This window comes from Periophthalmus magnuspinnatus, chromosome 15 (assembly GCF_009829125.3).
Source record: "Periophthalmus magnuspinnatus isolate fPerMag1 chromosome 15, fPerMag1.2.pri, whole genome shotgun sequence".
NCBI classification, from domain to species: Eukaryota; Metazoa; Chordata; class Actinopteri; order Gobiiformes; family Gobiidae; genus Periophthalmus; species Periophthalmus magnuspinnatus.
In genome coordinates this window covers 21,831,093-21,844,441 of record NC_047140.1, presented here as the reverse complement: position 1 = coordinate 21,844,441, position 13,349 = coordinate 21,831,093, and the positions used below count along the sequence as shown (strand labels likewise).

At 41.3% G+C, this 13,349-nt stretch overlaps 1 protein-coding gene across 1 annotated transcript in view; it reads left to right on the top strand.

Annotated features, from left to right (window-relative positions):
* Window positions 1-13,349, top strand: part of disc1 (DISC1 scaffold protein) — a 73,308-nt gene that overhangs the window by 18,803 nt on the left and 41,156 nt on the right. The window contains exons 8-9 of the mRNA XM_055227291.1: window positions 3,197-3,299; window positions 4,721-4,909. Coding sequence (XP_055083266.1) covers window positions 3,197-3,299; window positions 4,721-4,909 — 292 coding nt within the window. The remainder of the gene's footprint in view (window positions 1-3,196; window positions 3,300-4,720; window positions 4,910-13,349) is intronic.

Sequence of the window (13,349 nt, the reverse complement as noted above, 5' to 3'; positions counted from 1 at the left end):
GAGCTGGTCCAGTGTTCCACGACCAGGACGAAAACCACACTGCTCCTCCTGAATCCGAGGTTCGACTATCGGTCGGATTCTCCTCTCCAGCACCCTGGAATAGACCTTACCGGGAAGGCTGAGGAGTGTGATTCCCCTGTAATTGGAACACACCCTCCGGTCCCCCTTCTTATACAGAGGGACCACCACCCCGGTCTGCCATTCCACAGGTACTGTCCCCGACCGCCACGCGATGTTGCAGAGACGTGTCAGCCAAGACAGTCCCACAACATCCAGAGACTTGAGGTACTCAGGACGGATCTCATCCACCCCCGGAGCCTTGCCACCGAGGAGCTTGCCAACCACCTCAGTGACTTCAGCCAGGGTGATGGACGAGTCCGCCCCTGGGTCCCCAGTTTCTGCTTCCTCCTCGGAAGACGTGACAGTGGGATTGAGGAGATCCTCAAAGTATTCCTTCCACCGCCCGACAACATCCCCAGTCGAGGTCAGCAGCTCTCCACCCGCACTGTAAACAGTGTTGGTGAAGCACTGCTTTCCCCTCCTGAGGCGTCGGACGGTTTGCCAGAATCTCTTTGAGGCCGTCCGATAGTCCTCCTCCATGGCCTCCCCGAACTCCTCCCAACCCCGAGTTTTTGCCTCTGTGACTGCCCGAGCCGCGGCACGCTTGGCCCGCCGGTACTCATCAGCTGCCTCAGGAGTCCCACGAGCCAACAAGGCTCGATAGGACTCCTTCTTCAGCTTGACGGCATCCCTTACTTCCGGTGTCCACCACCGGGTTCGGGGATTGCCGCCGCGACAAGCACCACAGACCTTACGACCACAGCTACGAGCAGCCGCATCAACAATAGAGGTGGAGAACATGGCCCACTCGGAGTCCATGTCTCCAACCTCCCCCGGGATCAGGGAGAAGCTCTCCCGGAGGTGGGAGTTGAAGACCCCCCTGACAGAGGGCTCCGCCAGACGTTCCCAGCAGACCCTCACAATACGCTTGGGCCTGCCAGGTCTGTCCGGCTTCCTCCTCCGCCAGCGGATCCAACTCACCACCAGGTGGTGATCAGTTGACAGCTCAGCCCCTCTCTTCACCCGAGTGTCCAAGACACGCGGTCGGAGGTCAGATGACACGACAACAAAGTCGATCATCGACCTCCGACCTAGAGTGTCCTGGTGCCATGTGCACCGATGGACACCCTTGTGCTCGAACATGGTGTTTGTTATGGACAAGCTGTGACTAGCACAGAAGTCCAATAACAAAACACCGCTCGGGTTCAGATCGGGGAGGCCGTTCCTCCCAATCACGCCCCTCCAAGTGTCACTGTCGTTACCCACATGGGCGTTGAAGTCCCCCAGGAGAACAACGGAGTCCCCGGTTGGTGCACTGTCTAGTACCCCTCCCAGGGACTCCAAGAAGGCCGGGTACTCTGCACTGCTGTTTGGCCCGTAGGCCGACACAACAGTGAGAGACCTGTCCCCGACCCGAAGGCGCAGGGACGCGACCCTCTCGTTCACCGGAGTGAACCCCAACACGCAGCGGCTGAGCTGTGGGGCAATGAGCAAGCCCACACCAGCTCGCCGCCGCTCCCCGCGGGCAACGCCAGAGAAATGGAGAGTCCAACCCCTCTCAAGAAGTTGGGTTCCAGAGCCCAAGCTGTGCGTGGAGGTGAGGCCGACTATATCTAGCCGGTAACGCTCAACCTCCCGCACAAGCTCAGGCTCCTTCCCCCCCAGCGAGGTGACATTCCATGTCCCCAGAGATAGTCTCCATGTCCGGAGATCCGGTCGTCGAGGTCCCCGCCTTCGACTGCTGCCCGGATCTCTCCGCACCCGCCCCTCATGGCTCCTCCCGCAGGTGGTGGGTCCACGGGAGGACGGCCCCACGTCGTTTCTTCGGGCTGGGCCCGACCGGGCCCCGTGGGGAAAGGCCCGGCCACCAGGCGCTCGCTGCCGAGCACCCACCCCAGGCCTGGCTCCAGGGTGGGGCCCCGGTAACGCCAGTCCGGGCGACGTAACCGGCCTTGATCTTTGACTTTCCATGCTGGGCTTCTGAACCGCTCTTAGTCAGACCCGTCTCCCAGGACCTGTTTGCCATGGGTGACCCTACCAGGGGCATGAAGCCCCCGACAACATAGCTCCCAGGATCATTCGGGTGCTCAAACCCCTCCACCACGTTAAGGTGGCGGTTCATTGTCATGTCAAACAACAAAATTACATTTAGAGCATCAAACACTGCATAGTTCTGATGTAAAATGGGGAATCTGCGTTTCAGTTTTATGGAGCTAAAACCTGAAACATTCTTCCTAAAGATGTGAGACAAACCTCTACTTTGACAATGTTTAAATCCAAGCTCAAAACTGTTCTGTTTAGCTGTGCATATGACTGAAAGATTTTTATTCTGCACTTTTCTCTTTTAATGTTAATTTTATGATAATTATTTAGATTTTTAATTGTTTGTTTTATTTGTGTATTGTGATTTTAATGCCTTTCTTATTGTGTAAAGCACTTTGAATTACTTTGTGTATGAATTGTGCTGTACAAATAACCTTAAAGCTGCACTGTGTAACTTGTTTGTCTCCATGGAGATGTTATTTCATTGCTTTGTTATGTTAATATGACATTACGCAGGATGTCAAATTCACAGTTCTGTGATACAGTTGTGATTAAACAACTTATGATTTCACTTTAGATTTTTTTTATGTTGCTGCAAGTGAAAAAATTCAGTTGTCTTTTTGAAGAACAGAAATACCCCATCTTACTAGTGGCCTTTTCAAAATGTTGGACTATACCATGTCATATTTGAGAGGAAAAAGTAATACATTCCCCCTCCAAGCTCCTCAATTGAGAGAGGTAGATTATGGGAAATGTATGATTTAGCTCAAAGTGATTTTTTTCTAAAGGGCAGTGCGGGGGACATATTTGGCGTTATCTGAACACATCAAATTCAGAGAAAAAGGGCGCAGTGCTTCTTACCCGTCAGCCCCATGACATTTGAGGCTTTTTTTTCTGATGTTATAATGGCATCCTTCATGGTGACTTTCTCTAAAGGATATGGAGCAGGTAAACTCTGATGGGGTCCATAGATCTCAATGTGCTTTCTAGTTAAAACATCACAACAGCAATTCTTAATCTATCCATCTATCCATCCATCTCTCACCCCTCCCTCCCTTTCTCACCCCAATCTTCTCTCCCTCTCTGTTTTCAGGTGGTGATGAGTCAGAGGTTGGGCAGCAGTCTGAGGAGGAGAGTCAGTGAGACAGAGACCCAGCTCCTGGCGCTGCAGGAAGCCAAACTGGCCGCTATCTCAGGTTTTTACTGTTACAACCACACACACTACACGGACATATATACCCATAACCATATACTTTATTATTTCCTCTTAACAAAAGTGGGTAGTACTCAGTTACATTTACTTGTTTCCATTTAATAAAATCGTACTCGTTCTTGGAGAAGTATTCAGACAAAGTAACCTATTTAACAGTTTAACAGCCCTCTTACTCAAGTAAAAGTTAACATTACTATTCCCACTGTCTATAAATGGCTTTATCTATTCTGTGTTCCCTTCCAATTGCCTTAACTTCTAATTATACATCAGATATTACTTCCAGACCGTTACTCTTACAATTACTTTTACTTTAGTAGTACCTTCCCTTATTACTTTGTTTTTACAGTTCTAGCTCTGTTGATGTGATACAGGGCTATGTACTATGGTGGGACCTGAAGATTTGCCCATAAAATGAACATTAGTGGGAAACATTTCAGAACAGTCAAAGCATTTGGGAACAGTCCAGGTGAACTGGCATCGTATTTCAGACTTTATGTTGTGTTTATCAATTACACCCAGATCCTCTCATTTATTCACCTCATTTGGATAATGCCATTAGCCGATCTTAATTACTGTGCTAATGATTGAGCGCTCGTTAATGTGTGCTGGGCTGTAATGTGGTCTTGTGGTGATCAGGTAATGACTTGAGCGGTGCCAACTCTCTAACATTCTGGGACTATACCAAGACTGAACCAGCGATAAAGCAAATGTACACCAGCATTAAACCAGGAATTACATGTAAACCAGACCTAAAACCTAATGCGTGCTGAGCTGTGTGGTCCAGTAGTGCTCCAGGACATTAGCTAAAACTTGATAAATACTGGACCAACCCTCCTCCGAAGCACTAAGCCAAGCGTGTCAATCAGTATTTGGCAACGATATACTGTGAAAACTGAACACTGTCATTCAAGGTTATCTTATCTGGCACTTAATGAGAATGATGGTGTATTGACTTGTATGGCGATTAAGACTTAAAGATGCACTGTGTAACTTTTCTAGTGGGGGGTTCTCGTGGCATCACCTGCTGTCTCCATAGAGATAGATAACTTTGGCAAAGCAATAACGTCTGCATGGAGACAAGCAAGTGGTGTACCCTTCACCAGAAAAGTTACATAGTGTATCTTTAAGCTGTGCCAATGAGCTAAACTAGATCTAAACTGTCTAAACTTTGACAGGAGTAAAGCAGGATTAAACCAGAGCTAAACCAAGTCCAAACTAAGACTAACCAAGCCTCATATGTGCTGTGCTGTAATGTATTCATATGATACAGGTAATGACTTCAGCAGTGCCAAAAGCTAAACATGGAGTAAAGCAGGACTAAATCAGGAGTAAAACGAGAAGAATTAAACCAAGATGAAACCAGGCCTCATGTGTGCTGCGTTCTAATGTATTCTTGTGACCCAGGTAATGACTTCGGCAGTGCCAAAGAGTTGAAGGCGGAGATGAGGGCGGTGAACCAGGAGAGGGACCGTCTGGAGGGACTGACCCGCAGACTGCAAACCCTGAGCTCCAGCAGCAGTGAGGAGCTGAGGAGACTGAAGGAGCAGAGAGGGCAGCTGAGACAGGAGAGGGAGAGCAGGCAGGCACAGCACGGTGAGTCACCCTCCCGAGACACACTAGTGTAAACACATTTATATGGCTAAAGAAATACAAGGCAAAGAGAACGGAGTGCGAAGGTAATATAATCATCCATGGGTTTCAGAGGGAAGAAACTCTTGCGTTGTTGTCATAGCAATTAACAATTCAAAGCAAAATATTATATCTTTTGAATGGGCAAAAGTCATCAAAATGTTGTATATAAAAGGAAGCTGAAACTCATGAATTGGTGGTTTTCAGAGTCTAAAATGTGGTGATGTTATACTAGATGGGGAAGAAAGAGCCAGTTTTCCTACTGATAGCATTGTACTTTGCCATGAAATATCCAAAAAGAAAATCCACAAAGGTTGACCCTGATCATTTCTGTTATTGACTAGGCCCATTAACTTCCTGTATTACAACAGAAATATGCATTTTAACAGTATTATTGGCCTTTAGAATGTTGTGACATCATCTGAAACCCAGCAATAGAAATAAAGTGTGCGCGTTGACAAAATTCTGCATCTCATTAATCTATCACCAGAAATGGCTTCTAGGATTTTTAATACAGAGGTGATTTATTAAGTTCAAGAGTCTCAAGTAGGACTAAATGATGTCTGAAACTAGTATCTGAAGAAACAGAATATAAGTATAAATATTTTATCAATAATTAAGTACATGTATGTGAGTAAGTGAGCGCTACTCATCTCTGCTAGTAAGAGATTAATGCTTGCATCTAGAATTTCATGTGGCTAAAACCTTTTTCACCTCACTGCTGACAGAAAAATATATAGTGTGTATTGAGCAACAAAACCATTTTTCTTGCTTCCAGCTCTGTTGTTGCAAGTAAATGTATCAGCAATTACCAGCACATCTATTTTCTATTATATACAGTGTATAAAGTAACTGAATACATGTATGGAAAATACTATTTATAAATTCCGCTACAGTTACTTTTTCATTTGGTTGTGTTCAGAATAATTACTTTCCTAAAATCAAAGGCATACATTGCAGTCTTAGATCACACAATTTAGGCATCAAACTGCGTAATTAGTGAAAAATAGAAAACAGCACTTTTGTAGTGAGTGCATGTGAGATTTTTCCTTCTCCAACCAGTGATAGAAAAAGCAGAACAAACAGTGAAACAAACATAAAACTGTTTTTAATAATAATGTCCTTACACTATAATTTAAATTCACCTTGATTTAAAAATATTCCAGCTACAGTACTCTGATTGGACCATGTATTGGAATATGTTACAAAAAGTTTTAATGCACGTATTCAGTATTCTGTAACTAAATACATGTTCAAAGTATTCTTCCCAACAGTGATTATATTAGAGAAGGTTGACAAGTGCATTTTCTTGGCAATAACTAAGGTTAGATTCCACTCCCATTTAGTGTATAGCTTTTTATAGCTCTGGTGAAATGAAGCAAAACACCATTATGTCCACTGCCTGCCCCCCAATGTGTCTGTGAAATGAATTGACTAATAGCACAAAGACTGGCATTCACTGTAACACTTTAGAAAATATATTTAATTTTAGATCAATCGATAAACTGTCCACTTACTAACAGCAACAATTCAGATAAATCAATATGGATATAGAATTGTATTCGAATGGGGGACTATAGTTGTAATTTCAAAGTATTTGGTGTATCACTCAGAGACTGAAGTACACAGTAAGAAGTAACAGTAATTTTCAACACAAAATAATGGCATTTTTATAAAATTACCTTGTGGTCTTAGTTCTGATACAAATCCAGAGTAATATAAAACATTTTAGGAAAGGTCAAATCCTGTCATTTTATATGATTTTTTTTTTGTTTTTCAGTTTGGTAAACCTAACCCTATAAAGTACTAGGAGTATTAAACATAGATACATGAACTAATAGTTTCTATTCTGTCAGTGTTACTACTGCTACTACTACTACTAGGTTGCAGTGTGTTACCCACTTTGCCAACTAAATCCAAAGTACTTGCTGTTTTACATATACATGCTTTATTAGGAGTAAAGCAACAATTTGTCACAAATGTATAAGTGAAAAAACATGAATTAAAATTCATTACTTGAGTATCACTGCAACATGGTTCCCCTTGAATGCACCTCTAAAACAATAACACCCAAGTGTGACTGTTAAAAAGGCTTTGAATCCTCCGCTCACTGGGACAGCACATCAATGGACACAAGCTTTTTTTCCTCTGAATGAAAGGGAGATGATCCGCTGTCAGTGGGGAGAGCCTTCAAATGCGTCGCCAGTAGGATTGGCACTTGTTAACAGGAGGAGGGGGAAGCGTCACGGGGAGAGGGCAGTCTGCTCAGGGAGAAATAAGCTTCAGTTTGTGTGAAGTAGCCAATTACCTGCAAGCACTGACTGCAAATATGATGTAGCCTATTCCATACTACTGACAAGTAAATGGACATATCATAGTAAGAATGAAGACACTTCATAACAGCAAAAATGAATATAAAATACAAATGATTACAATATTTTTTTCTGATTGTCTTTATGGTAAATGGTCATGGTCGCATTTAAATATAGTGCTTTTCCATCTTCAAGGCACTCAGAGCGCTTTACATCAAGGAACCACTCACCCATGCAAACACACATTCATGCACTAGTGTAGGTAGACACAGGGGCGAGGTGGGTTAAGTGTCTTGCCCAAGGACACAATGACAGCATTCATCTGTGACAGCTGGAATTGCATTGTGGGTCAGTGGATCTGACTGCTCAATCAATGGTGTGTATGTTAAGAGCTTGATTTGAACTGCCAGCTGAGCTATTGTTGCCCCGTTATATAAGCCAAATTTAGCTTAGATGTATTGCAATGATAAAGAAAGTTCCATTTAAGTCTTTGCTCCTTTATTATTATTTCTTATGGATGAAATTGAAGCATACTTTGATCATACCACCCCCAGAGCGGTCATTTTTATACAGCTGTTATGTTATGTTAATGTATACATTACATATATTACACACATTGCAATATAACATGCAAAAAGGATTGAAACCTCCAACTAGTCACTACCAGCATGAATCTAACATATGATCAATAGTAGGTTCTTGGGCGATGCTTTGGGGTTGAATTTTTCCTGAAAAGTTGTCTAAAACTAGAGGCCAAATATCTATATGAGGACAAAAAAGTCTACTGTACCTGCACACATGAATGAGAGATAGGTAGATTGGTAAAGTGGCTTCACCACTTCTATACCAGCTGCAGTGGCCTAGGACTTGATGTGCGCTGTGCAATAATAGTTAAGGTCAATAGCTGACCCCTTCTTCCCATTGTAAAAAGGGAAGTGAATGAGATATGGCTTGGCTTAAGTGGCGGCTTGGTATAAAATTATCTGAGTGCCTCTTTCAGTCAAAATTGCCCATATAGTGAGTGGATGTGTGAGTGAATGACATTCTCTATGTAAAAAACAGCATTGTAAGTAATGTTTAAGATGAGTGCTGGAATCTCTAGCAATAATAAACAAAGATTACCCAAATTAATATGCAGAATTGCTACCTTTATTTTTAATGGCAATAATATTAAAACTGTATATTTGATAGACCAATTTGGCTGTTCTGTATCTTCTACTGGCTGGAGCTCTGCTCTACAAGTAACACTCAGTTGCACATTTTAGCATCAAACACCTTCACTGAAGCAGATCATAAAGCCATGTGCTCATTATTGCTGTCTTCTTTTGTCTCGTTTCCAAACAGTACCCTCTATTGCCACTAGAGGACAGCCTTTCATTACCACAGATAGGCTTTTTGTTACTGCCTGGGTGCACAGGTTGTAAGGCACTTGTTTTACTATTGATTACAAGTGGGTTGCAATTTAAGACTTCTTTTGTTTGGATCTGTAGAAACACATTCTTGGTATTACATTGAATTATGGTATTGCAATTGTTTAATTCATTTGGGAAATAAGTAAACAGGAGAAATACAATGTCATGTTTGAATAAGATGTTAACGAAAGCTGGACAAGAGACATTTTGCAGTTTGCATTATGACAAAACTTGATGTTATGTCAGTTTTCAAGGAATTTATAACTAGCTATAATACTAAAATCTATTTATTTGGTGACATGGCAGTTGTAAACACATTCAATGACAACACACTTAGCAGATGTTTCTATTCTTTGCATTGTGTATGGTATAAACCTAGTTAACGAGACAGAGCCTAATTGTTCTTGGTGGCTATATTTTGGTTGTTGTATTCTCTCATAACAACAGATGTGTGGCGGTTTAGAGAGAAATACCATCAAGTTATTCCTCAAATGTGTCTGTTAAAATGTATTTGTTTATTTGAGAGAGCATTAAACACACAATCTCCCATTTAAGTGGTAAAGCAGGGTAAGGTAAAAATCAACACTTTTTTGGTGTACTGGCTTTCAGGGTTGTGATATGCGTGCACCTATTGCTATTCTCTCTGTGGATTAAGCTAGATAAAAACTCAACATCTTATAGTGTTATTGCTGTTTTTATATAAGTTTAAATTTACCAAGTCTGTCCCTCCATGTCCCACACCATTCAGCAACTGGTGGTAGTCATCCTGCACGTACTGGTATATTTAAAAATCCATTCAAAAGTCTTATTGCATTCCAATGTATACAGCAGTTTTCCCCCAGTAAACAAAGAAATAGCTGCCAAAACATGTTGCTCTAATGGGGAGGGCTATAAACAGGTGGCTAACTTATTAAGATATACAGTTACATTTGCCAAGTTTAAATTTCCCAAGAGAGTCCCACCCTATTTAACAACTGGAGGTAGTCGTGTTAACCTAATTTATACCCTGCATGTATAAAAAAAACTTAGATTTTTTATTTTTTTTTATACAAAATTACCAATATGTACATCAATTTTCCCTCAGTACACAAAGAAAAGCTGTCAAAACATGTTTCTGTAATGGGGAAGCTATAAGCAGGTGGCTAACATATTAAGATATACAGTTACATTTGCCAAGTTAATAATGACTTTTATGCTTTGCTCGAATAGTCCAGTGGGCGTGTCCAATATGGTGGTACATTGTGAAGCTGACACCATACTAGGGTCTCATTATATTGTCATCCCATTTGGTAATAATGGGCTGGCACACGTTCACTGCAAACTGATAGGCCACAAACACTACATTACCATTTCTTTAGCCCGAGGGGGTTACAAATTACTGTCTGGTTCAAAGTGAAGTCTCACGTCTTTATGGCTTTTGGGGCTTCTGTAGTGTATGATTATGATGCTGCATGGTGTCAATGTAAAAACCAGAAAAGCAAACGCCTATGTATTTACAAAGCCCTATCATTTTAACAGCCTATAGTAATTTGCCATGTGAATCCAGTGACATACAAGATTATTCTTTGCTGCAATTAACACAGCAACTGCATATTACCACTACACATATTCTTCATTCTGACACTACTTGCTTACTTGTACGTAATGCATAATTCTGAAAAAAAATGCATATTAAGATTTTAAATATTTATTTTGTATAACTTACAATGAAAGTTACTGAAAATATATAAAATAACTCATTAACATAAATAAGAATGAGTGTCAGATGGATAACAAGGCTTGTATGGCATTTTACCTTGAACTAGGTTTGAGTCCTGGTCGGGAAAGTACAAGATAGTGTTTAGAAGTGGTCGAAATGTGTTTGCTCCACAGGGTGACTGGGTGCTCCCTTAGACATAGGAGCTCAGTCACAAGGGAGGAGATCGAAGTAGAGCTACTGCTGTTCCACGTTGAGAGTAGTCAGCTAAGGTAGTTCAGGCATCTGTTCCAGATGCTTCCTTGATGCCTCCTTGGGGTGTTCTGGGCATGACCCACCAGGAGGGACAATTTCTGTCTACTGGCCGGGAAACGCCTCCAGCTCCCCCCAGAAGAGCTGTAGCTGTGCGTGGAAAGGGAAGTCTGCATGTATGTTTTTTATTATAGTCTTTTCTTTTAATTCAAATCATAAACCCAATATGGTTGAGCACACCACACATTGCTTGTTGAGTGCTTCAGCCTGATGCATTTCGTGGGGAGGAGTTTTTTGGCCAGGAACCATTAGGCCCCTAATTGCCAGTGGCTTGAGTGCTGATGAATACCAAAGCCATTACAACCAGTGCTTTGGTCCCCTGCCGGGAGTATAATTTTGCCCCCAAGAGAGATCTCAAGGATACTAAATTTACAAAATATAAATAATTGAAAAGCTAGATAAGATGAGAGAATGACCCCCAGCAGCCAGAACTTGATTCATAGTGATATATCACTAATATGCACTTATACGCAATTGGTTGGTATGGTAACAATGCGTTCAAAGGTAATTTAACCATGATTAAAAAAAGAGTCTGTGGTCAGATTAAAATGCACGAAACTGTTTCTATTATAGGTTGCAGTTATTTTAAAATGCAATTTCATATCAATAAATGGAGCCTTATTGCTCTGGGAAGCTTTTATTACATACATATTTGAATGGCTGAAGTAAATTAAATTAGCAGTAAGTATTTTTAGAGAGCACAACCTACCACCAAGCCATTATTTTTGAATGATAAAAAAAGAACCGAAACCTGATTTTGGGGGTAAATTCTCAGCCAAATAAAATGTGACTATAGCTGCATCTTTGGCCGTATTTGCGTTGACAACAAATCCTTTCCTAAACTTCAAGACAACTGCTCTTTGCTAAAAAAAAGTTTTTTTTTGTTTGTTTTTTTTTGTTAACAAACTAACCAATCAAAATTAGCAGAAACTCCTTGGTGGATGTGACTGTAACTTTGTGTTGAATTCACATAAGCCACTCCAATAGTCTTGCATATTTCAAGCATTCATCCAGGCTTCAATTTACATAGCTTCACAACAGAACACATTTAGTTTTGTCTTTTAATGGACCGCTTCCATCTCCGGTCCCATTGCTTGGATTTTTGGGAGCTGGCCAGGCCACAAAGCCGGAGTGCACATCAAAATGCCTGTCAATGCATCTCATTAAACTAGTGCAATTCCCTGTTAACACAGTGCCAATAGTGAATATAGTGAAGCGGCGGACTTGTATGTTTTATTCATGTTTTTGCCTCTTTTCTCTGGTGCTTTTGTGGAGACCGTGATGGGATGTTTGACAGCTCTTCTTCTATTGAGAGTTGAGTGATTGAGAGGCGTGCAGTGGTTAAGTGGACCCAGGAGAGCGCCCCCTCCTGGTTTTTGTCCGTGAAGTTTTGGCATCATTCACTATTCCTGTGATTTAGCACAGCATGTCAGTCTATTGTCAGTGCTATGATAGTGGATGTATACCCACAAGATTGGTTGGAAAACAAAGAGAATTGATTGAGGTACAGCAACAGTAGTGTTTGGAAGAGCCAAAAGTTGATAAGCTACAGTTTAGTAGTAGTAGTAGTGTATAGAAGTAGATGTAGGCCTGCTCAGTGATCATAAATTTTATTACTTGGTCTAAGTAATCAAAGGTTCACTATGCAACTTTTCTGGTGGAAGGTCTGACAGCTGCTTTTCTCCATGGAAATGACAGTAATGTGTGTATTAAGTTACAAGTCAAATCTGTATCACAGTTCGTGATTCAAGGTATCTTTTAACAACCGAAACAACTGTAATTGAATAAATGCAAGATAGATATGTTTAATGTTACATTGTGGAACCTTCCAGGCAAACCAATAACATCTCTATGGAGACAAACAGGTATCAGACCATCCCCTAGAAAAGATAAACTAGAAACCTTTGGAAACTGCATTGAATTTAAAGTAAACCTTTTTGTATCACCAGAATACAGTACTTCTACTACAACTACTGTTACTGCTATTTCTAGTGCTAGTACTGCTACTATGGTGACCTATAACAAATGTTGCTTATATAACTGTTAATGCTACTACTATTACTTTAACTTACTTTAGTTTACCTAGTACCAAAAAAGGATTTTCAGCACTCAAGACCTCTACCTTTATGGTGACGAAAACACACTGTTGAGATAGTGAGACCTAATGATGTCCTTATTTCTCTGTACCTCGTAACGGACCCTTTTTCCAGGACAAATTTTGCAATGTTTTTGTGATGCCCATTATGAAACGAAAATGTAGTAAATAATATAATGCTGATCCAGTGTAGCAGAATAAATGTTAAGAGCTTGTTAAAGAGCTTTTAAAGCACATTTGGGTCTGTCTTTGTTGGCCCTCACTGCACTAACACAACACAACTCAGAGCCTGTGGGAGAAAGAAGGCTAATAGCTATTCAGTCTGTTACTCTGTTTGTTAACATGATGCTGAAATAAGGTTAGGGCAAAATCACAAAACAAACAAGAGTTCAGATTTTGGGCAAATTCTCGGCGCTAAATTCATAATGGTCAGTCCACATTTGAAAATAATACTCTTAGAATGAATTTGTACATAGCATATTGTTGGTGAGTGATTCTCAGTAAATGGATTTATATTGTGCTTTACAATTTCACAATCCAAAATTCCATACTTGGTGGTGGTAAGCTGCCTACTGCT